The 26,579-nt window shown below is 43.3% G+C and overlaps 1 protein-coding gene across 1 annotated transcript in view; it reads right to left on the reverse strand.

Annotated features, from left to right (window-relative positions):
• trmo (tRNA methyltransferase O) overlaps window positions 1-22,144 on the reverse strand; it is a 42,845-nt gene extending 20,701 nt beyond the window's left edge. Inside the window, exons 1-3 of the mRNA XM_059974698.1 lie at window positions 21,981-22,144; window positions 16,320-16,474; window positions 10,025-10,199 (exon numbers count right to left, since the gene is read on the reverse strand). Coding sequence (XP_059830681.1) covers window positions 10,025-10,199; window positions 16,320-16,474; window positions 21,981-22,108 — 458 coding nt within the window. The 5' untranslated portion in view covers window positions 22,109-22,144. The remainder of the gene's footprint in view (window positions 1-10,024; window positions 10,200-16,319; window positions 16,475-21,980) is intronic.
• Between the last annotated feature and the right edge of the window lie 4,435 nt (window positions 22,145-26,579).

Below are 26,579 nucleotides of genomic sequence, written 5' to 3' on the forward strand. Positions count from 1 at the left end.
TCCATAGATGCTGCCTGACTTGCTGAGTCTCTCAAACATTTTATACATTACTCTATCTAGTCAATGCCTTTTAAACATTGTAACACATTCCAAAGATGTACCAGTTGGCAGGTTAACTACTCATTGCAAATTGTCCCGTCATTTGGCTGGGGTTGCCGGGTGAGAAAGGCCAATAAATAAACAAATGTATCTTGCTCTACCATTTCCTCTGGCAACTTGTTCTATATATTCAGTACTCTCCACATGGAAAACTTGGCCCTCATATCTCCTACTTCAAATAAGAAGTACTCAGTCTATCGAATCTCTCCTTATAAACAAGGCCCTTGAATTCAGGTGCATTATGATGAATACCATCTGCACTCTCTGAATGCAACCACATCCTTCCTGTAGTGTGACAACCAGAACTGCACACAATACTCCAAGTGCAGCCTGACCAATACTCTGAACAAATCATGAAGCATATTTTGTACTTAAATGCCAGACTGATTGTGGAGAAAATATTTCTAACTTTCAAGGAAATCCATCATCATATTAAAATAATCCACTCTTCATATTAGACAAACCTAACATATTTGCATATATTTTGTTTTCAGACTGAGATCTTGTATCAATACTCGAGCCGGCCAGTGGAAAAGTGGCATCCAGACTGGAATTCAAGGTGGATGGTTCTGCGTTGAAATCTGGCCAGGTCCCAACTGGACAGAAGCAGTATCTGCGCGGAAGAAAGGCCTGGCAATTTGCTTCCATATTTTGCCACAAAAACCCGATGGACAACTACACTATCCATAGGGTTATCATGAGTCAACAATGACTCAACGGCACAACACTTAAAAATTTATATTATACTATTATTCTCAACATCCCCAGTAGACAATTTTATGACAAGGAACTAGAAAAATATACTGCAAGGCTCTATTGTTCTTATGGAGTCTTTCAGGATGAGGCTACAAATCAGAGCCTCTCTTATTTTTTTTTCCCCACTCTGCTCTTTAGTCCAAGGACATATTCACTTATCCTAGCTGGGAACTGTATCAAAAAGGAATGCTGATCCGAGATTTTAAAAATCACACTGTGATGCTGGTGCTCCAATTTGTTACAGCATTGTCTTCCTCTGGGAGTGTACAGTACCTAAATTTGAACATATTGCTACAGTTTTATTTTCTTTCTGAAAATTAATATCCAAGCAATAGAAATTCATCACAAATCGTTAAGCATTAGAGCAGGAGCTATAGTTCATGGTAGAGTAGCCCCGCCACTTGTATTGGAATGCAGACATTCCTGAGACAATGCAAATATAAGCCAAAAGAAGAAAATGAATTGGTTTGTTATCTGCAGCATTGTTCATTGGAATCTAGGGATTCAGATATACAAATGACCAGAAACAAATGAAAGCACCAGACATGTACACTGGAATAGTAGAGAAGCTTTGTTAAGCAACTTTAACACTCCACATAAATTTCTCATCTCCATAAAAACATCCCAGAAAAGATAGAATCTGATTATTTATTTTCAAGTTTAAATTGGTTACAGTTATTTTCTCTGAAAAAAAAAGAGGGTGATGTGTCAACCTGAGGTTTATAATATAACAAAAAGCCTTGACAGGGAAAATACTTGCAAACTGAGAACCCATAACTAGAAGTCAAAAATAAGATACAGCCACTAATTAATACAGTGGGGAATTCAGGGGAAGAACTTCTTAGAATGTGGAATTCTCTTCCAGAATATGCTTAAAACAAACTGGGCAGATCCATTTACAGTGAAGCTTGGTAGCAAAGAGGAGAAAGGAATTAAAAAGGCCAGTGTGAAGGGGTATGAAGCAGTTGATTTGATACACAAACAGTAGGATAATTAAGTTGAACTGAATAGCTTGCTTTTGCAATGTAGGTTCAATGTATGAAGAACTATTTTAAAATACATCATAGTTATGACAATGTACTTTATTTCCATCCTAAAATCTTATCAATCATTGTATTTATAAAATCAAATGTACTGATTACCCACCTAATCCAGAAAGAGAAATAATTAAATATATTACAGTTGATCCACTAGAATAAACTAAAGCTTCAACAATCTAATAAATAATTTATCCAAATCCTTAGCTGAATATGTGCTTGCCATTTACCCATTCCAGTGCATAACTAAGTAAAGCTGACCAGCTATCCAATCACAATATATTTCCAATTATTTATTTCTGTGATTATGATCCAAGCTTGGAAACTGAGTATTTTAAAATCCCATCACTGTAAGTTGTGAAATTGAATTTGCTAACAGTGGTGACATAATCAACAAGGTGACACGGATATTGGATTTTCATGAAAATAATTTATTTTGTTTATAGAGATACAGTACAGGCAGAGTAGGCTCTTCCAACCCTTCGAGCCAAGTTGCCCAGCAATCCCCAATTTAATCCTAGCCTAACCACAGAACTTCTTAAGCTACAAAGCGGACACCTGGAGGAAACCCACCTAGTCACGGGGAGAACATATAAACTCCTTATAAGCAGCAGCAGAAATGACCCCAGGTCGCTGGTATCATGAAGCGCAATGCACTATGCACCATGCAACCCAAATAATACTGGCTCAGGTAAGGTAACCTATGATACCAGAAGTGGCATAAAAAACTACTGTATATCAGATTTACTCAAAGAGTGATTGAGTAACATATTTGCACTAACAATCACAATGAAGCACGATGGAAGATAGCTCAATAACACCTAAACAAAGTAAAAACTTGTGCACTAAATATGCCCTGCCAATTTTATACAAAAGGATGAGTACAGCAGCTAACACGACCAAAGATCCCCACCAACCCTGGCCATCGTCTCTTCTCTCCTTTCCCATCAGGTAGCAGATAGAAAAGCTGACGAAGGATCTCAGTCCGAAACGTCGACCGTGCTTCTCCTTATAGATGCTGCCTGGCCTGCTGTGTTCCACCAGCATTTTGTGTGTGTTGTTGTTTGAATTTCCAGCATCTGCAGATTGTTATTTTTAATTATTGTTTTACCTTATTCTACCTCAATGCACTCTGAGATGGTTTGAACTATATGAACAGAATGCAATTTAAGCTTTTCACTGTGCAGTTGGCCCTCCTTATCCGCGGGTTCCACATGCGTGGATTCAACCAACCGCAGATCAGGAAAACCCGGAATTTCTCTCTCCAGCACTTATTTGAGCATGTACAGACTTTTTTCCTTGTCATTATTCCCTAAATAATACAGTATAGCTATTTACATAGCAATTACATTGTATTAGGTATTATAAGTAATCTAGAGATGATTTGAAGTACAAGCAGTCTTTAAGTCGGATTTGGACCCAAGTCAGAACAGGTACATCTGGTATTATTTAGTGTCAGTTAGTCAAACGTTTGTCTTAGTATATAGTATATATTTTACCTTTCTATGCATATAAAACACTTAAGAAGCATATGTACTTCAATAATTAAACCACTGCATTGCTTAGTAATAACTGTAGCTTTCATTGGGGCAGGGCTTTTCGCATGCTCCATTATTCTCACTTTATCCTTTAAATTTGTTCCGATCGTTGACCGACTGTAACCTAAAGCTTTTCCAATGACCGATGCCGTTTACCTATTTCCGATCACTTTATTATTTCCACTTTATTTTCAATCGTGATCGTTTTCGGTCAACGGAACATTCAGCAGCAGCTGCGGGCTGCAGGTCCTGTGCTCTGCCGGGTCCTAAAGTCCACCGCACTGAGACGTATTAAATAAGGGACTTCAGCATCTGCGTTTTTTGGTATCCGTGGGGGGTCCTGGAACCATTACCCCGTGGATAAGGAGGGTCGACTGTATTTTCATAAAAGTGACAATAGTAAACTAATAATAGTGAAAGTGAAGATCACAATACAATAAAAAATTACAGGAAAAGGCCAGGAGTCAGATTTATTTTGCTGAAATTTCAGTACATAAAGTGTATTGATCAAATCAGGTTGCCAAAAAGTGCTACTGTTAGATCCAATGAGCTTGCTGACAGACAACATTTCCAGTCAATTAACCAATTTCACAAAACATTTAATCCTTTTGTCATAATCGAGTGGTTATCCTGTGGCTACCCACTTTCTATGCAGGCGAACCGGTTCACAAAATGGCGCATGCATCAGCAAAGGCCAACGGATTACCAAGCCACGCGCCTAACAGCAGGCCAGACCAGGCCCGGCAAAGGAGTTCACACAACCCAGAGGCAGGCATGAGGAGGCCAATGAACAGTGGCGTTTCTACCACCAACGATGGGGCACAGAAGTCCACCGTTGTTGTCCACCCCGCAAGTTTCCAGGAAACGCCAGGGCCAGCCACTGCTAATGACTATGGTGGCTGGCCACCAGGAAAGCCTCTTGTTCATCTGGGACAAACAGTTGGGACACCGCTTTTTGGTCAACACTGGAGCGGAAGTCAGCGTCTTAGCCCTGATGGGGTACAACACCCGCATCAGGGAGCCAGGACCTACCCTGAGGGCCGCAAAAGGCAGCATGACATGGACCTATGGCACAAACACAGTGCAGCTGCAGCTCGGTGCAAGCCGGTTCACGTGGGACATCACACTGGCCGCCGTGACCCAACCACTCCTGGGGGCAGACTTCTTGCGAGCTCACAGCCTGCTGGTTGACTTACAAAGGAAAAGACTGGTCCATGCCAAGACCTTCCAGATGTTCTTCCTGGGTGAAGCCAAGTTACCAGCCCCGCACCTGGACTCCATCACGCTGTCTGACAACGAATTCACCAGGATCCTGGCGGACTTTCCATCAGTTCTGGCATCGCAGTTCACGGCAGCCATGCCCAGACACAGAGTACAGTACCACATTCCGACCCAGGGACCACCCCTCCACGCCCACGCATGAAGACTCCGTGGACAAGCTCTGCCTGGTGAAGGAGGAGTTCAAGAGGATGGAGGAATTGGGTTTCGTATGGCAGTATGACAGCCCATGGGCCTCCCCCCTGCACATGGTGCCCAAAGCAGCCGGGGGCTGGAGACCATGCGGCGACTACCGCAGACTGAATGAGGCTACCACTCCAGACCGCTACCCCGTGCCGCACATACAGGACTTTGCAGCAAACTTGTACAGGGCAAGCATCTTTTCCAAAGTAGACCTCGTCTGGGTATACCATCAAATTGCAGTACACTCTGAAGACATCCCCAAAACAGCACTCATCACCCTGTTTGGCCTGCTCGAATTCCTCCGAATGCCGTTTGGCCTGAAGAATGCCGCACAGACAATCTAGCGGCTAATGGATGCGGTGGGACGCAAACTGGACTTTGCGTTCATCTACTTGGACAACATCTTCGTAGCCAGCAGTAGTCGTCAGGAGCACCTGTTCCACCTCTGCCAGCTCTACTCCCGCCTGAGTGATTTCAGCCTCACGATCTACCTGGCCAAATGCCAGTTCTGACTTGACACCATCGACTTCCTGGGCCACAGGATTACCAAAGACGGGGTAACACCTCTGCCTGCCAAGGTAGACGCGATCTGCCACTTCACCCAGCCCGACAGTCAAAGGCCTGCAGGAGTTTGTTGGTATGGTGAACTTCTACCACCGTTTCCTCCCCTCAGCAGCCCGTAACACATGCCTTTTGTTTACCCTGATGTCGGATAAAGGCAAGGATATTACTTGGGACAAAAAGGCCATGGCCGCTTCCGTTAAAGCCAAGGAAGCCTTGGCAGATGCTGCGATGCTGGTGCACCCCAGAATGGGCGTTCCAACTGCCCTCACAGTGGACGCATCCAACACAGCAGTCGGTGGGGTGCTGGAGCAACTCATTGAGGGGCGTTGGCAACCCCTGGCGTTCTTCAGCAGGCACCTACGCCCACCCGAACTCAAGTACAGTGCCTCCGACCGGGAGCTGTTGGCACTATATCTGGCAATCCAGCATTTCAGGTACTTATTAGAAGGCAGGCCGTTAAACTGCATTCATGGACCACAAACCGTTGACCTTAGCGTTCACGACGAAGGTGTCCGATCCCTGGTCGGCCTGCCAGCAGCAACATCTGTCCTACATCTCTGAATACACGACGGACACCCAGCGTGTCTCGGGAAAGGACAACGTCGTGGCAGACGCACTCTCCAGACCAGCTATCCAGGCCCTGTCCCTGGGGGTTGATTATGCAGCACTGGCGGAGGCAAAGCAGGCAGACAACGAGATGCCCAGCTACAGGATCGCAGTCTCCGGTTTGCAGCTGCAAAACCTCCTCGTAGGCCCAGGTGAGAGGACCCTCCTGTGTGATATGGCTTCCGACCAACCTCGCCCCATCGTCCCGGCAGCAGCGAGTTTTCGACTCCATACAGGGCTTGGTGCACCCATCTATCAGGACAACCGTCCAGATGGTCTCCAGCAAGTTCTTGTGGCACGGACTTTGCAAGCAGGTCAGCGAATGGGCCAAAACGTGCACGCAGTGCCAAACAGCCAAGGTGCAGTGGCACACCAAAGCCCGCTGCAGCAGTTCGAACCCACCCGCCGGAGGTTAGACCACATTCATGCGGAAATCATGGGGCCCCTGCCATTGTTTCGAGGAGCGCGGTACCTCCTAACTATGGTAGACCCGTTCACGACATGGCCAGAGGCGGTCCCGCTCACCGACACCACTGCTGATTCTTGCGCCCAACCGCTGATTGAAACCTGGGTAGCATGCTTTGGGGTACTGGCCCACATTACCTCTGACAGAGGCACCCAGTTCACCTCCAGCCTGTGGTCGGCTGTGGCGAGCCTGCTGGGAACACAGCTACACCACACAACTGCCTACCACCCACAGTCGAACGGACCAGTGGAACGCTTCCACCGTCACTTGAAGTTGGCTCTCATGGCCCGCCTGAAAGGGCCTAACTGGGTGGACGAGCTTCCCTGGGTCCTGCTCAAAATCCGCACACCTCGTCGGCCAAGCTGGTGTACGGCACATCCCTGGTCTTCCCAGCAGAGTTCATACCAGTCCCAAGTTGGCAAGAGGAAGAACCCGCAGCAGTCCTGGACAGACTACGCGAAAGGCTCGGCCACCTGGCCCCTGTACCAACTTCATAGCATGAACAGATCCCGACCTGAGTACCCAAAGACCTGCAGAACTGTAAGTTTGTATTTGTACGAAGGGGCGCACACCGGGCACCGCTACAGTGGCTGTTCAAGGAACAATCAGGAACAATGGGTCCATGTACGTTTTGGATACTGGGGGGAAAGAGGAGTTTTTCACGGTGGACCGACTCTAACCAGCCCATGTGAACTTGGCGCAGCCAGTCGAGGTTCAGGCACCACGATGCAGAGGCAGACCGCCCAAACAGAGACTGATCCAGACTGTGGACATTGGGGGGTGTATCGCCAGTTCGGGGGGGGGGGGGGGGGTTATGTGGCGACCCACCTTCTACGCGGGCAAACTGGCTCACAAAATGGCGCACGCAAGAAGAGACTTTTGTAATGCACCTCTGAGTTCCGCCCAAAGAGGGTGGGAACGGAACTGCGTAAAAGCCAGTGCCGTGAAGTTTGAATAAACTAGTCTGGAGTACAACTTACAGACTGCGTGTCATTATTTCTAGCTCTGTGTGTAGCACATCGCTACAATCCTAAAGAATAAAAGGACTTCATATCAATTCAAAAGGGAAATTGGAAGTTGTTCTTAATTGAAATTTCCGTTTCTTTACAGCTATGTGGACCAATCATTGAGTTATAGCCAGTCATAGAAAACTACAGTAGAGAAACAGGCCCTTTGGCACATTTAGCCCATGCCAAACAGTTTAAACTGCCCAGTCCTATTGACATGCATGCAGACCAAAATTCTCCTATCCATGCACCTATCCCAAACTTCTCTTAAGCGTTGAAACTGAATCCATCACTCACCCCGGCAGCTTGTTCCGCACTCTCACCACACTCTGAGTGAACAAAGTTTCCCTTCATGTTGTTCTTAAATATTTCACCTTTTATCTTTAACCCAGCCTCTATCAAATCTCCCCTCAATCTTCTAAGTTCTAGAAAATAAAGTTCTAACTTATTGAACCTTTCCTTATAATTCAGGTCCTCAAGTCCCAGCAACATTATTGTAAATTTTCTCTGTACTCCTTCAATCTTATTTACATTTTTCCTATAGATAAGTGACCAAAACTGCACACAATACTCCAAATCAAACTTTATCAACGTCTTATACAACTTCAAAATAATATCCCTATGCTTGTACTCAATACTTTGATCTATGAAAGCCAATGTGCCAAAAGCTTTCTTCACGACACTATCAATGAATTATGGAGATATCTGTTCTACTGCTAATGTGCAAGACCTACCCTGGTTTATCCTCCCAAATTTCACACTTGTCTCCATTAAATTCCATCTGCCATTTTTCAGCCCACTTTTCCAGCTGGTCCAGATCCCACTTCAAGCTTTAATTAATCTTCCACAAATTTGCTGATCCAGTTAAGAACATTATCATCCAGATAGTTAATATAAATGACAAACAACAACAGATCCAGCATTAGTCCCCTGTAACATTTCACTAGTCACAGGCATCCAGTAAGAGAAGCAACCATCTACTACCACCCTCTGGCTTCTCCCGCAGCCTCATCTTGAATGCCAAGTGACTAAATCTTCTTGACCAACCTCCCATGCGGGAATTTGTCAAATGGCTTGCTGAAGTCCACGTGGATAACATCCACTGCCTTGCCTTCAACTTTCCTGGCAACTTCCTCAAAAAACTCTTAAGATTGGTTAGTAATGACATATCACACACAAAGTCATGTTGACGATCACTCCATCAGTCCCTGTCTATCCAAATTCTGATATATCCAGCCCCTTAGAATACCTTCCAATAACTTTCCCACTACTGATGTCAGGCTCACTAACCTTCAGTTTCCTGGCTTATTTTTACTGCCTTTCTTAAATACCAGAATGTCCTGCAATACTCCGGTTCCTCACCTGTTATTAAAGATAATTTAAATATCTCTCCTAGGGCCCCTGCAATTTCTGCACTGCCTCCCACAGGCTCAGAGAGAACACCTTCTCAGCCCCTGGGGATTTGTCCATCCTAATTTGCCTCAAAAGAACATGTAACCTCTTCCTCTATAATCCGTATAGAGTCCACGACTTCACTGTTTCTTCGCTTTACTTCTAAAGACTCTGCGTCCTTCTCCAGAGTAAATACAGCAGTCCTGACGAAGGGTCTTGGCCCGAAACGTCGACAGCACTGCCTGGCCTGCTGTGTTCCACCAGCATTTTGTGTGTGTTGTTGCTTATCCATTTAAAACCCCTTTTGGTTCCATGCATAGATTAACATTCTGATCTTCCAGAGAATCAATTTTGTCCTTTGCAATCCTTTTGTTCTTAACATACTAGGAGAACCTTAAAATTCTCCTTCACCTTGTCTGCTAGAGCAACCTCATGCCTTCTTTCAGTCCTAGATTTCTTTTTTAAATGTTTTTCTGCATTTCTTATACTCAAGTACTTCATTTATTCCGATCTGCCTGTATCTTCTACCTCCTTTTTTCTTAACCAGGACCTCAAAATTGCTTGAAAACCAAGATTCCCTAAACCTGTTATCCTTGCCTTCTATTCTGACACGTACAATTTCTCTTTTCAAGGGCTCCCAATTACCAACTACACCTTTACCAGAAAAGAGCCAATCCATACTTGCCAGATCCTTTCTGAAACTATTAAAATTGTCCTTTCGTCAATTTAGAATCATTAAACACTGACAATGTAAATACGCCGGCGCACTAAAATGCTTCAAAGTAAAGTTGCAATCCATTTATTATTCACAAAATTTATGGTTATATTAATTATCACAATTAATTACAGGGTATTTCCTAAATATATGAACATAGATTTTCAAAATTACATTAGCATATAAACATAGATTTTCAAAATTATATTAAAATTACATAAAACAAAATGTCAGCTGCTCGGCAGGAAAGACTACGTGTAGGAACATTTCAGTTACTAAGCAGCCTCACATCTGCACAGCTTAGAGGGAACAGTGATTTTTACACACAAAGGTTAAATGATGCAGTTCAGACAAATGTGCTTTTACAATTAAAGCCAACTTACCAAACATGTGAAAATTGTTCCAAGCCCATGAGTGAATGCTCCGCATTAGTAAAAATAGTCTTGCTAATTTTAAGTCGTGCACGAGACAAACCACAAACTGTTGGTTGCCGAGGTGTGCCATTTTTGGCAAAGAAGCAGGAGTCAATGTATCCTATGGGTGTAGTTTGAATGTTTCCTTCAAAATTACCAAAACATACTTGTTTATTATTTCATGACATGGGTAAGAAACTACAATTAACTTACACTATACTTAATTCTGCTATAACACTTTTCCATGATTCTAATTGGATATAAAGCAAATGATGAATTGGGGAACACCATATGTATTTTGCAGACCTAATTGGTTATAACACTATTTCAATCGGGAACTAGACCCCAATAACCAGGCACCATTGTCTCTTAAGAACACAGTATGCCAGTTTCACCATGGGAGACCTTTTGAGAGTTACTCCGGAAACTGACAGGCAATCGCTTTTATTGGTACTTAGAAATACAATTATAGTGTAATAGCAGAACCACGTACTTCCATTTCTAATCAGCAGGTCTGGGGAAAAATGTTTATCATATGTTGACTTGAAGGATAAGCAGACTTTTAAGCAATAAAGCTACTTACCAATGCTATCAGTAACCAAAGAGATATAACTTGGCAATTTATTTAAATTATCACTTACATCATGGGTAAAGCCCTCCTAACCACTGAGCATATCTGCATGAAATGCTGTCATAGGAAAGCAGCATCCATCATCAGAGATTCCCCACCACCCAAGTCACACTCTCTTCTTGCTGCTGTCATCAGATAGAAGGTACAAGAGCCTCAGGACTCTCACCACCAGGTTCACAAACAGTTACTGAAATAAAAGGGAATAACTACACTCATTTGCTCCATCATTGAAATGTTCCTACATGAGAAAATGAGATAAAGGATTCAATCTTATTATCTCAGGTTCTCCTTATTTATTGCTATTTATTCATATTTGCATTTGTAGTTTCTTGTCTTCTGCACTCTGGTTGATCTTTCAATGATCCTGTTGTAGTTACTTTTCTATAGATTTGCTGAGTATGCCCACAAGAAAATGAATCCCAGGGTTGTATAGGGTGGCATACTTGTACTTTGATAATAAAAATTACTTAACTTTTAACTTTATATATGAAAGTAAATTCTCATTGACCAACAGGTATGGAATTTTATAATTGCACCTGCTTACAAAGTTTCACCAAATTGAAAACTTCCTATTTTTATGTCATGTCAAATTTGTTACAATTTGTTCAGTAAATGTGATTCAAGAATGTATTTTCATTAGAAACACAAAAGCACACCTTCATTTCAATCTTCTATTTTCATCTGGATTCTAATCCAGTTCATTTTATAGGTTTAATAAGTTAACAGTCACTCATTGTTCTATTCTGAAATCACGTTCACACAAAGTAAAAGCTTCTACCAATGTTTATACAATAGGTTCCCAGGCTTTGACAGGCTTTATTCCTGAGAACTGTTTGTACATTGGAAATAAGCAAAATTCGTCTGTGGGATAGGACCTGCTGTGGTTCAGGAAGATTGACAGCTGGCCAGCCTCAATAACTCAGTGAGCGAGTCTGCTCAATGCTCAACTTAGCTTATTTTGACAGCTGAATTGTTGCTGCTCAGGAAGGGTTGCTGAGGGAAGCCATGCAAAAAATGACCCATTCCACTCAGCAGAAGTTACCCACAGCCAGTAAAATGTAGGCCCATCCATCCTCCCACTCCCACAAATGTTCATATGCAAGGGAAATCCACTAAATCGGGTATTCATAGCTCAGGGAGGACCCATATCCTAAAGTTATAATCCAGGATTACTAAATCAATGATACAGTACAAAATTAAAACTTAACGAAACACTACATGTGCCCTCAGACAATTATTATTTTGAAGAGAGCCACCACTAACATCCAAGAGCTGACCCAGCCCAATGCAACCCAAACCATACTCAAAGACATCATTTTCTTCAAAATCAACCCAACCTAAACCTTATACATGCAGTTTCCTCCCGCTGAGATCCTAATTCCTTATTCAGTCATTCTTTATTTTACATGAACAGAGGCGGAATGGCATAGGACAAAGGACCCCATGATAACCCTGCTGGACAGAATTTTATTCTGGTACTTAAAAAAGAACCAGTAGTTCTCAATCCATGTACAAAGACGTATTACTTCAGCAAGCAAACCCACTTCAGCAACATAGACAAATACCACCTGAAATAGAAACAAAATATGCTGCAAAACTCAGCAAGTCAGAGAGTGTTTACTTAAAGAAAATCTGTCAATGTTTCATGTCTTGACCATTCAGCAAAAGTTTAAAAAAAAGGATGCCAGTTAAATTACAATTTGGAGAGAAAGCGTGGGAGGGATAGGTAGAACAAGTCAAGAGTTAAAATGACATAATGGCAATAGATAGCTGGCCAGCGGTGAAGTGGCATCAGCACTGGACTTCAAGGCGAATAGTCCCCAGGTTTGAAAACGGTCAACTCTTTGCATGCTCTCCATCTGTGCTGGATTGAGCACTGAACTAGCAACTAGGGTTCGGAAAAAAAGTAAAACGTTACAGAAACAGCAAAGATGCTGCCCATGTGTCAGAAGGCACGAAAAGGAACAAACAACAATAATAGCAATAGTTACTAATGCATAAAGCTTCTTGGACTGTGCAATGAGTTGTTAAATGTAAGGCATTGAGACAGCCTAGTAGGTTTAACTATTACAGAAAGTTAAGAAAAACCAGGCCCATTGCATGTTTATTACTTAAGTAATATTGTAAAGACAGATGCATTCAACTGCACGACAGATAACTGGGCAATGCATACTGAATGAATTGATCAGTATTTTAAAGGAAATGGAATAGCCAATGAGAAATGAGTGCCAGTTTTGCTGAGTTCAATTACTTGGGCGTTTGACTGCTCCAACCAAACCAGACAAATTGAATTTTGCTGATAATGTAAACATAACAGAGGAACGTTTAGAACTGAAACCATTGCTGATTACACAATGCATTAGGTTTCATAAACAGAATCAAAAGGCAAGAGAGTCCATTTCAGTTTACATGAATTGAAGCAGCTGTCCGAGCATTGTCAGTTCAATAATGGGCTTAATGATGCACTCAGAGATCATTTGTCGAATCTTACAAGAAAGCAATCAAAAACGGCTCTGAACTGAAACATTTAAAAGAGCAGTTGAAATCACTGCATCAATGGAAACAACAGCCAGAGATGGAATTGAGTTGCAGTCAGAAATGAAAGTGAGCGTGAACAAAATTCCAATGGCTAAACAGAAACTGTCCTGGCTGAACTAACTGTGTTATTGTTGTGGCAGGGGCTCACAAACACCAGACCAATACAGGTTACATACTAAATTCACATCGGGCAGACAAAAATAAATGGACTGCACAGGGAAGAGAAAAAGATAAAATAAAAATCAAGTTGCAGCTTCAAAAAGAGCACTAGATCTGCATGCAATTGATTAAAAATCTGATAATGATGAAAGTGACACAGGACTGAGTAGCCTTGAGATCTGCTGTGTGAAATCAGACAGGAGACAAGCAACGTGGCCAGAAGTGAACGGCATATTCATCAAAATGGAACTGGACACTGGCTCAACCAAGAACTTATACTGGAGAAAAAATAACTCCTGAGGGAATGACAGCTGTGAAATAAAACAACCCACAACTATGTTGCCACCCACAACTCTAATCTGCTAAATTTGGCAATGACACTACATTGATTGGCCTAATTGCAAATAATAACGAGGTGGCCTACAGGGAGAAGTCATTTCTCTGACACAGTGATGTCATGAAAACAACCTCTCCCTCAATGTCACAAAAACAAAGGAGCTAGTTGTGGATTACAGGAGGAATCCCTACTAACCCCAATTAACATCAATGGCTCTGGTGTTGAGAGGGTAAACAGCTTCAAGTTCCTCTGCATCCACATCACCAGGGACCTCATGTGGTCTGTAACACCAGATGTGTGGTGAGAAAGGCACAACAGCACCTAATGTTGAGTAAGTTTGGTATAAACCCCCAAATCCTAAGAACTTTCTACAGAGGCCCAATTGAGAGCATCCTGACTGGCTGCATCACTGCCTGGTATTGGAACGGTACCTTCCTTAATCGCAGGATTCTGCAGAGCGTGGTGCAGACAGCCCAACGCATCTATAGTTGTGAACTTTGCATGATTCAGGGCATTTACAAATATAAGTGTGAAAAAAGGGCCCGAAGGATCATTGGGGACTTGAGTCATCCCAACCACAATCTACTCCAGCTGCTACCATCCAGGAAATGGTACCGCAGCATAAAAGCCAGGACCAACAGGCTCTGGGACAGCTTCTTCCACCAGGCCATCAGACTGAATAACATGCTGATTTGAGTGTATTTCTACATCACATTGACTGTTCAATTTATTATAAATTACTATGTTTGCACATTGCACATTTTGACAGAGATGTAACATAAAGTTTTTACTCCTCATGTATGTGAAAGACATAAGAAATAAAGAAAATTCAATTCAACCAAACAACCACATTGGGCTTGTATGTGGTACAAACAGGAGGGTCAGATTTGTGGGGCGTTGATTGGAGATCCATCCACCATTTGCATGCCACATCCACTGCAAGAATCAGCTGAACGGGAATTAATTAAGAAAGGTACTGGTTCTTTAGATAATCTGTGATAATGCAGCCAGTGAGCTGGATGGTATGGAGGCTGGAGGAATTCTTTCCAGTGCTGAGTGGAGCCCATGGGCAACACCAGTGGTTCCAGTAGCCAAGAAGAATGGGTCTGTCAAGATCTGTAATTATTTTAAGGTCACCATCAACTCATTTCTGAAGGTAGATCAATACTCCCTGCCCAGGATAGAGGATCTCTTTGCAAAGCTTTCTGGAGGGAAACACTTCAGCAAAGTTGACTTAGTTCAGTTAGCTGAGGCCTACCTACAGATGGGGATGGAGGAAAAGTCCAACTAATTTCAGATCATAAACACTCGCAAGGGGCTGTAATTGGCTTATTTTTGGAATAGCATCTACACTCTGGCAGAAAGCTATTGACCAGATGCTGTAAGGCTTCCCAGGCAGTGTTACCTGGATGACTTCACTATTACTGGTGAGTATGACAAGCAACATCTCCAAAATCTTGAAACAGTATTAAAAAGATTAGTAGATTTTAGGCTCAGAACACGATGCAGCAAGTGATTTTTAAACCAAACAGCACTTCCTGGTCACACCACTGATGCACAAAAATTACATGAGTGCACTGAGAAAATTCAAGCAGTGGTTGATGCCACAAGGCCAAAGGGTGTGTTCACAGTTGAGGTCCTTCTTAGGACAAAGGCCTTCAGCCTGGTTTGGGGTGTAAAACGTTCCAACCAGTACTGTATGATCATTATGATCATCAATCACAAGTGTCCATTTTCATTCCAGACAGCAGCAACATGAGTGCAGTGATGGGCTCTGCTTTTCTGAGGACACAATTGTAAGATTGAATTCAGGAGGACAATTAATCACAGAAATACTGATGGACTGTCCCATTTACGTTTGGAAAAGGAAATACCTGAAAACTTAATTCTCTAGATGTAATCTCCTATAATAAATTGAAAGTCTCCTTATTACAGCAGAGATGATCCAGAGGGAAACCAGCAAAGACCCCACATTGTCTCAAGTCTACACGGCAACACAAAATGGCTGGAATGTCCATCAGAAATTTCAGTTCCTCCATTCTTACCAGCACTAGGATGAACTTCCCTTTGATGGGGTTTGCCATACATGGGGATTGAGAGTTGTACCATCTAAGTTGAGAGCTAAAGTGATGGAGCAGCCACATGCCTGTCATCTAGACATGGTCAAAGCTCTGTTTGAAATAATAAGTCCTTGAAAGTGAGACCAAGGTTGTGGGAATAGTTCAGTTGAGTGAAATTATTCCCTGTTTCAAGAGCCTGATGGTTGAGAGTTAGTAACTACTCTTGAACCTGGTAGTGTGAATCTAGAGGCTCCTGTACCTTCTTCCTGATGGCTGCAGCAAGAAGAGACCAGGCTGATGGGGATCTCTGATAATGGATGCTACTTTCCTGTGGTAATACTGTCTCCATCTATGGCCAGCATCCTACAGATACCAAAGACATTGAATATGAATCTTTCTTTAAAAAGATACTATGAACCATAATGCACCATAATGAACGCTTGACAATATTAAATAACATACTTTTTCTTCTTTTACTGCCGCTAAGGAATATATAGGTTAATTGTCAAATTAGAACTTTAGCTAATTATAATTTCTTACCTTTCTCCAAAGATAGAGATAGTTGATTTCTGGTGGGAACATCATTCTGGATGGGCACATCAGCTTGGATAGACCCTCTTTTCAAACTATACAAGAGAGCTCGTAGATCCTCAATTGATTTCTTATGTACATGAACAGCTTTGTTGACTTCCTGCCTAAGATTTTATATATTTAAAAGAGATCATTAGCAATATGGATACATTTCAGAGTAACTCCTCCTTTGCAAAGGAATCGACAACTCTGAATTAATCTAAAAGTTACCCATGTCTGAAGACTTAGTAATAAGAAGACAATTTTGTAACGATATAATACACAATACAAAAGAAAAAGTATATTAAACAAAAGGATTACCTTAAAAAAAGTGTTAAGAGAATCTTTAGAATTCCACCTGCTATGCATCATTCTTTCTACAGATCACTTTGAAGAGATATTTTGATTCTGGAATGCATTTAGAGCACCACTGCATGATTTCAACAACTTGCGTACAGTATGGTCTCTTTAGAAAAAGAAAGACAGGAATTCTTGACAAACGCAGATGATGAGCCTATAAAGATATTACGAAGGGTTGGGAAATGCTCCTTTAAAAATGTAATAAAATAAAGGACACATTTAAAAGAAGAGCATGAAGGCCTTTCGGAAAAGAGAATTCCAAGGCCAAAGCAACACCCTGAACACCAATGAAGAGACGATGGACATGGAATGATTCACAGGAAGAAGAGCACCGTTGAAGAGCAAAGTGCTTCCATTTACAATGCGTTGCTGAAAAATTGTGGGCTAGGTTTACACGGAAGAAAGCTTTTGAGAGGTGTCTTGTACAGAACCATGTTTGAACCAAATGCAGCAAAACAATTTCACATTCAATTAATTGTATTTTTTTTTAAATCAGCATTAACTCTATATTGACCTTTAGGTTTCCTTGCTCAAGTTACTGGTCAAAAGCTACCTAATAAAATTTTAGCAACAGAGACAAATCTTTCAAATCTACTCCTCAGCTTTTTTTCTCCAGTCTTGCTGAAGGGTTTTGGCCCGAAACATCGACCGTACTTTTTTCCATAAATACTGCCTGGACTACTGAGTTCCTCCAGCATCTGCAGACTTTCTCTTTTGTGATCTAATAAAATTTGAAACACATTAATCAGAGTGTATGCCCAATATAAGTAAAAACAGAACTGAATGTATTTTAGAGAAATATTTCCATTTACAAAGCACCTCCATTATCTTTTCCTAGGTCATCCTAAAGCATTTTACAACAAATGGAAGTATTAAGGTGGAGTTGTTACTTTAATCTAGTGAAGAATATTCAACGATTTGTACACAGCAATTGTCAAAATGCATTCCAGAATCTAAACATCTGTTCAAAGTGATCTGCTTGTCCACAAACAGTAATGAAAAAGAACACTTCAGATGCTGGTAAATTGCAATAAAAAAAATAAAAAGTTAAATATAGTCAGAAGGTCAGGCTGTTTAAATGTCTCTCAATCTGTCCTAACAGAGACTCAACCCTAAATGTCAATCATTCTTTATGCTTGACCCAGTGAGTTCTTCCAGCAGTTTATTAGTTAACCACTAGAAATAGATTATCTTCTTTTGGATGTGGTTCAAGATATAACCAAGTAATTAGAAGGAATGCCCTAATGATCTTCAAAGTGGCAGCCAGAAAATATTTTATATCCAGATGGGGCTTTAATGTCACTTCAAAGAAAACTGCATTCCATTCAAACCAGCTGGAAACACAGGTTGCAAAATAAGAGTGGGAATTTTTTTTGCAGTCCAAAAATCAAATAAAAATGGAAAATACTAGAAACATTTAGCAAGTCAGGCAGTATCTGTACAGCAAGTGATACACACAAGATGCTAGAGGAACTCAGCAGGCCAGGCAGCATCTACGGAAGAGAGTACAATCTATGTTTTAGGCCAAGCCGATTTCCAACAAATGTAGATTTTCTCTTGTTTGTGATCTGTACAGTGAGAACTGTTAATGTTTCAGGCCAATAGCCTATTAAATAATTTTCAGCATCTGCAGTTTTGTGATTTTTAAACAATTAATAAATCCCTCTTTTCCAATTAAACGTATAACCAACTATTCCCAAACCAATTCCATTTGGTCCTCTACATCAGGTTTCTGTCCTACTCAGAGACTGAGTAGATTAACTGTCTCATAACTGAGACAGAATCTCCAATGGAACAGAAGAAGTGCTATACTGTCAATGAGACAAAAAAAGGCTATCTGCCATCTCAAATGAGCAAAATTTCTAGTAAATTTTTAAAAATGAAGATGTGGATATTTAACTAAGGGCTGCTACCCCATTTCTTTCTCCACATATGCTGTCTGGCCTGAGTTTTTTTTAGGCATTATCTGTTGTATTACAAAATATCCCAGGGCCACAATATAAAAGAATGGGGCAGTTTTATCAAGAGTCCTGGAGGCAATGTTTATTTTCCAGTCAATATCAATAAAATCACATTACAAACAATAGCTATGATCAAAAGCCAACACAAAAACAAACTACTGAAAATGCTCAATAGGTCAGGCTGCATTGGTGGGAACAAACAAAGTCAATGCTTCAGACTGAAACCCCTTCATCAGAACTGAAAAGGAAACAAAAGTTTGTAAAGCTACAGAAAGAGGGACATGTCTGACAGGTTAATACTGGGGTAATCATGGGGTTAAAACTGGGGTAACTATGAGGATGAGCTGAATTAGTTGATCAATGAGGAAACATGGACAAAAGAATGATTGAGATTTGAAATGCAGAGTGCAAGGACAGGCCCAAGTCAGACTGGGGATAACCTCCACTCCCAGAGGGAAAAAAGGTTAAAAAAAAAGAGATGAGCTGGTATGATAGGATAAATGACTGATCCAAGCTAAGAAACCTCATTACCTGAAGTTGTAGAATTCAATATTATGCTAATAAGGCTCCATCCTGCCCAGACAGAAAATGAGGTATTTTTCTGGGCACATTGCAACCTTTTGGGCTCATTATTGAATTCTGTAACTTCAGGTATTTTGATTTCTATAATATTACCTCGGCTTATAGATTTATTTAAATTCCTTGCTTATCTCTTTGGCAGCTCTGGATATGCGCATGCTAACCTTCTGGGCTTGTTAAACAGCACAGAAACAGACCCTTAGGCCCAAGTGGACTGGGCCAACCATAGCATCCCCCTGCTGGTCCCAGTTGCCTGTGTTCAACACAAACTCTCAGAGCCCTTTTCCAGGAAAGTACCATTTGCCTCTCCAAATGTCTCTTAATTGTTATAATTGGACCTGCCCTGGCCACTTCCTCTGGCAACTCATTCCAGAAACCACCCTCTATTACTCTTAGTGTAAAGGAGTTACTTTTCAGGTGTATTTTAGATCTCTCCCCTATCTTTATCCTCTATTTGTCGCTCCCCAACTCTCAGAAAAGAATACGACTTATTCATACTCTTCATTTTATGAACTTTTGTGAGGTCATCTCTCATTCGTCTATACTCCAACCTCTCTCTATAATCAGGTTCTCTGAACCTAGTGCAGGCAGCATCCTTGAAAATCCCTTCTACACCTTCTCTAGCTTGACGATATCTTTCCTGTAACAGACTGACCAGAAATGTACACAATACACCAAGTGTGTCATTACTTGCATAACTTGGACATAATGCCCCTACTCCTAAACTCAAACGTCTTCACAGGTGAAGGGCAGTACACAAATGTCTTCTTCACCACCCTATGTGTGGGCCACTTTCAGCACACTTGTAGCCCCACGTCCCTCAGTTCCACAACACATGTCTGTATCTTGCCATCCACTGTGGTCCTCTCCTGGTTTAAATGTCCAAAATGCACTGCTTCATGCTGAACTCAGTTGAAATTTATTTGTTATATCTCATCTCATCTCCCTTACTGATCAAGATCTCCTCATAATTCATTGTAAACTGCTTCATTGTCAACAAGACCTATAACTTTGCATCATCAACAAACTTGCTAATCATGCCATGTACAATCACATCCATATTATTTACATAAATAGTAAGTAAAAGGTCCCAACACTGAATTATGGAGCACCCCACTAGTCAGAAGCCCCCATTGAGAGAAATGACCTTCAGTCATGACCTGTTGTTTCTTAGCAATGAGCCAATACTCAATCTCATGTGACCTAATTTTTCAGATAAGCCTGCCAAGCAGGACCTTGTCAAAGGCTTCAATGATGTCCATATTTATTTATCAATACAACTTCCACTGTCCTACCTTTCACCTATCCCCTTAGTTAGCTCTTCAAAGATAAAAGTCCAAATGATTCATCAGACATGAATTCATTAGATGATCAGAGGTGGAGAGGGTCAGTAACTTTAAATTTCTTTGCATTATCATGTCAGAGGATCTGTTCTGGGACCAGCATGCAAGTGCCATTTCAAAGAAAGCACAGCAGTATCTCCACTTTCTTAGAAATTTGCCGCAATTTGGCATGTCATCGAAAAACTTGACAAACTTCTACAGATGCATTGTATCCTGACTGTTTACACCATGGGCCAGTATGGAAACACCAATGGCCAATAACAGAAAAGCCTACAGGCGAAAAGCCCTCCCTAACATTGACATCTACAAGGAGCAATGCCTCATGAAAGCAGCATCGATCAACAAGGACACCTACCATCCAGGATATACTCGCTTCTCACTGCTGCCATTGGGAAGGAGGTACACACCAGAAGGTTCAGTTACAGTTATTACCTTTCACCCATGAAGCTCCTGAGCCAGTGTGGATAACTTCACTCACTTCAACACTGAACTGATTACTGAACACAACCTATGGACTCACTTTCAAAGACCCCACAGCTCATGTTCTCAGTATTGTTTATTTATTATTTGTGTTGTGTTTTTGTATTTGCAGTAGGTTTTCTTTTGCACTCTAGTTGCTTGTCAGTCTTTGTAGTTTTTCATCGATTCTATTCTACTCCTTTGTTATACTATGAATGCCTGCAAGAAAATGATTCTCAGGGTAGTATATGGTGACATACACACACTTTGCCATTAAATTTACTTTGAACACTTCCAAAACCATGCTGACTTTCCCTGATCAAGTATTGACCATCCAAGTGATGGAAGGCCTTGTCCCTCAGAAATCACTCTTTTCTCCTCCTGTACATAACTACCTCATCATTTTGTCTAACTTATCACTAAATAACTGCTCCCATTCACTGAATCATAATCTACCCTTCCTTGTTTACAACTAATTTCCTTAGCCACCCAGTGTTTTATTTCATCACAGACAGGCACCTGCAGCTCACCAAGTTTATTTAGTTCCATTCTCAGTTTTGACAATCTTCAATCCAAGTTACCTAATCATTTCTCGCCCCACAAATGCAGCCCGTTCTGTCTTGTTTTACTTTATCACATTGCTTCTTGTGGATCACGCTGTGCATACTGGCATTTCCTATTAATGTTCCAAAAATTCGGACAGGTGTATGCAGAGGAACAGGTCGGGTGGATATGAGTCAAATGCAGGTCTAGTTCAGGAAGAAACCCTGGCCAACGTACACGAGTGAAATAGACAGAAGGGCATGTTTCCGTGTTCTGTGATTGCAGACCTTCGGTTACGGCGTGGGGAGCGTCCCACAACCCGGACCATAGTCTGAGGCCCGAAAGGCCGCAGACCCCACCCCCTTCGCTTCGTCCCGCTCCCTCACCTCAAATTCTTCAGTTCAGCCCTCAGGGTGCGGGCCTGAGCCAGCAGCAGCTGCGTGCTCGCCGCCTGCACTCCAGTACGGATATCGGCCTCTGCTCCCACCGCTACATCTAATCCAGTCACATCCATGACACCGGCAAGCGCTCGGCAACCGCCCACGTGATCCGCCGCCCCGCCTCCACCACGTGACCCGGAGGACCTCGGTTACCATGGCAGCGGATTGGCCAGTGGGAGTCCCTTCACATTCAAAGTTCAAAGTGCATATGATCCTGAAGAAAGGTCTCGGCACGAAATGTCAACTGTCTATTTCCAGAGGTGCTGCCTGACCTGCTGAGTTCCTCTAGCATTGTGTGTGTATTGCTTTGAATGTCCAGCATTTGCAGACTTTCCCGTGCTTATATTATCAAAGTATGCATACAGTATACAACCATGAGATTTGTATTCCCACAAACAGCCACAAAACTAACACCATAGAACCTGTTCAGAGAAAAACCCCACAGAAAAAAGACCATCAAACGCCCAACAAACAAAAAAAAAGAATGTCATGAAAGCAGCAAAAAGTGAGCAGATAACACCCAGAACATTAAACAAAAAACCACAGTCCCCGAAACGATTCCAGAGCCACAACCCCCAAGTCAGTCGATTCAGTGCTGTGTCAATGGCTGCAGGCCACAAAGTGCATAGCTAGTTCCATGCCTCAATCAAGTTGCATAAACAGTAAAAAAGAGTAAACACAAAATACACGGAAAGTGAACCGCAGAAACCCCAAAAGTGAGTCCACAGCCGTGGAGCATGTTCAGCATTGAGAACATCAAACTGCAAAGTCCCCCGAAAATGAGTCCACACTCACGAGCCTCTGGGATAATTGAACCTTGCAGCATGGGAACCAAGACTCCTGCAGCTTCAAGAGGAGACCAGTTAAGTGCAGGCAGAGGCTGCTGAACACCTGTTCGTTTTTCACTCTCCTCATCATCAATTTTAATCTTGCTCGACGCTGTAAGTGGAGTGGTGTGATGGAGCCAACCTCAGGTTCACGTTCCCAAGGGATCAACGAGCACTCTTGCATCCTCCGCTCTCCAACCTCAACAAGTCCCCCTGGAGATCACAGAAGTGCCGCCACAGACTGGGAGACCGTTTCGTCGAAAACCGGCACTCAGTTCAGCAATGGCGGGATCTCCCTATGGCCACACACTTCAATTCCACAGACCACTCCCACTCCAATATGTCTGTCCATGGCCTCCTCTACCGTCAAGATGAGGCCACACGCAGGTTGATGGAGCAACACCTTATCCCCTGCCTAGGTAGCCTCCTACCTGCCGGCATGAACATTCAACTCACAGACCTCCGTTGATACCCCTGCTTCCCCTTACCCCATGCCTATCTATAATTTTAGTCTGGTTCTCTTTCTCTCTCTTTTCCCCCCCTCACTATAATCTCCCCCCACCCCTACCTTTCTTTCTCTTTTATTTCCCATAATTCTCCACCTTCCCCCAGCCCATTTCCCTCCAGCCTATCATTTCCCAGCTCTCTACTTCATCCCTCCCCCCACTTCTTATCCCCCCCTTGACCATCCCATTTTACTTCACTCCTGATGAAGGGTTTCAGCCCGAAACGTCGTCACTACCTCCTCCCATAGATGCTGTCTGGCCTGCTGAGTTCTGCCAGCATTTTGTGTTTTTATTTATTTCCAGCATCTGCAGACTCACTCGTGTTGCCGCTAGAGCAGCAGCCACTTTTACCTGCTGATGGAGCAGCGCCAACGCTACCTGTTGTAGAGCATAGGTTTAGTTACACCAACCTCTCTCACAAGAACATAGCAACAGGCTGCTCAGCCCATCCAGCCTGTCCAACATGGCTGATCTGCCATAGGCCCCTACTCTTCTTCATTGTCACTTTCTACTCAATTTTCCTCTTTAAATACCCTCAGTCATCAATCTGTAAAACCTTCTGTGGTAGATAATTCCAGATGTTCACCACCCACTTCAAGAATAACCTCCATCATACCTTAGTTTTAACGAAAGGCCTCCCCAGTTTACAGACACTCAACTTGTGTACATACGACAATTTGGCAGACCAATGGAATGAAGTTGCTGGCTGGTGCAGGCTTGCAGGTCTCTTCTACCTGTGAGAACTTGGTTTGTGGCTACATTTCCAATTTCTAACTTTGATTTACAGAGTTTACAGGAACAGAAGCCTGCCACAGCCTGGAGATGTTCTGCAACTGTCCCTTACTTGCATTGTCTTACTGCTCTCTATCTCTGTGACCTCCTCCAGTCCTGCAACCTTCTCAACAAAAATATATTTTTAAAAAACTGTAGATGCAGAAGATCTGAAAAGCAAAGATGCTGGAAACAGTCAACAGGTCAAACAACGTCTTTGCAGACATCCCACCCTGCAAAAACTCATTTCAGGGAGGTAGCATCACCACCACTGGCCCCCCGCAACCCCATATCCACCCCCACCCCACCCTGCCCCAGTCAACCTCCAAGGGTTTATATTATATTATCATGGAGTTGTTTTGTTATTCTATTACAACTTTAAGCAAGTCTACAGGGAGTTTGGCCTCATCACATAGGACATCAGTAGAGTAGCTCCTGAGCAGCTAGCCAGCTAGTTTAAATAACGTCAGCTATGCTAACGAACGAGTGACACCTGTTAAACTCACCTCAGCATGTCTTTTACATTTTAACCCACCATGGGCAATAGAAAAGTCACTGTAGCAAACAGTGCAGCAAGAAACACTGTCGTTATTTTTGACCCCTATTAGGCAGTGGTACACTTTAGTGTAGTCTGGGGTGAGGTATGTTTTATATTTTATTTTTCTGGAACACTCTGTCATGGCGCTACAGGACATTAAACTGAACTGATGGACAATGAAAGAGAGAGAGAGGTCGACTGTAAATCCCACCCACAGTGAAAACTGATAGGTCTACTTAGCCCAATGAGTGACATGTTCTCTCTCTCTCTCTCTCTCTCTCTCTCTCTCTCCCCCCCCCCCTCCCACTAAGCAGCAAATAAGCAAAGGGAATCCCAGCTATTTTCTTGATTAGTTTTTTTTGTTCTTTAAGAGTTGTATTAATTAAGCAACTGTCCTAATTAACAGATGCCCAATTAACCAGAATCCATTATATTGTGGCGACCCATTTCCTGGCACATCCGAACCGACTCACAATTAGATAGCCTACGGGGGTTTGCGAGCACAGAGCTTTGGAGCCTCTGCGCCATGGGGGGCAGGTTGAGGGAGGCTTAAAAGTGAGGCTGAAGATTTCGAATAAAGTTTTTTCCTTCGACTGCAGTTACTGACCCCGTGTCGTAATTTTAGCGCTGCGTGTAGCACACCGCTACAATTGGTGACCCCGACGGTCCAAACGATTTTTGGACCAGAAATGACCGACGCCGCCTCTGTTCATGTGGTTTCGTTGAAACTGCCGGGTTTCTGGACACAGCGACCGAACCTATGGTTCCAGCAAGCCGAAGCCCAATTCCACGTTCGTCAGATCACCTCAGAAGACACCCGCTACTACTACGTGGTGTGCTCCCTCGACCAGGACACAGTGGCCCAGGTCACGGAGTTCGTACAGTCGCCCCCAGCAGAAAGCAAGTACACGGAATTTAAAGCCCTGCTCCTCAGGACTTTCGGACTCTCACGGCGCGAGCGGGCTGCCCGTTTACTGCACCTGGATGGCTTGGGCGACAGACCTCCATCGGCTTTAATGAATGAGATGTTGTCTCTCGCTGACGGACACACACCCTGCCTTATGTTTGAGCAGGCATTCCTGGAGCAGCTGCCTGAGGACATACGCCTGCTGCTGTCCGACGCAGATTTCAGTGACCCCCGGAAGGTGGCAGCCCGGGCGGACTTGCTGTGGAACGCCAAAAAGGTGAGCGGGGCATCCATCGCACAGATCTCCCAGCCACGCTCCCGGCAGCAAACCAGTCCAGGCCCGGCCGCAGAGCCCGCCAACCCCTGGCCCAATAAACACTGGTGCTTCTACCACCAGTGGTGGGGCGCGGAAGCCCGCCGTTGCCGCCCGCCCTGCAAGTTCCCGGGAAACGCCAGGGCCAGCCGCCGATGATGGCTACGGCGGCTGGCCATTGGGATAGCCTCCTGTATGTGTGGGATAGAAGGTCAGGACGCCAGTTTTTGGTCGATACTGGGGCTGAGATCAGCGTTTTACCTCCGACGAGTTACGACACCTGCAGCAGGGCACCGGGTCCCCCCCTGAGGGCCGTGAATGGCAGCACAGTAAGGACCTATGGCACCCTTCAGGTGCAGCTACAGTTTGGCTCCAGCCAGTTCACGTGGGACTTCACACTGGCCGCCGTAGCCCAACCGCTTTTGGGTGCGGATTTTTTGCGGGCTCACAGCCTACTGGTCGACCTGCCCAGGAAGAGACTGGTACACGCCGAGACCTTTCAGACGTTCTCCCTGGGTGCAGCCCAGTTGCCAGCCCCTCACCTCGGCTCCATCACGCTGTCCGACAACGACTTCACCAGGGTCCTGGCGGAGTTCCCATCGGTTCTGGCACCGCAGTTCACAGCGGCCATGCCTAGGCACGACGTACAGCACCACATCCCGACCCAGGGACCACTCCTCCAC

The sequence above is a fragment of the Hypanus sabinus genome, chromosome 7, assembly GCF_030144855.1.
Source record: "Hypanus sabinus isolate sHypSab1 chromosome 7, sHypSab1.hap1, whole genome shotgun sequence".
NCBI lineage: Eukaryota > Metazoa > Chordata > Chondrichthyes > Myliobatiformes > Dasyatidae > Hypanus > Hypanus sabinus.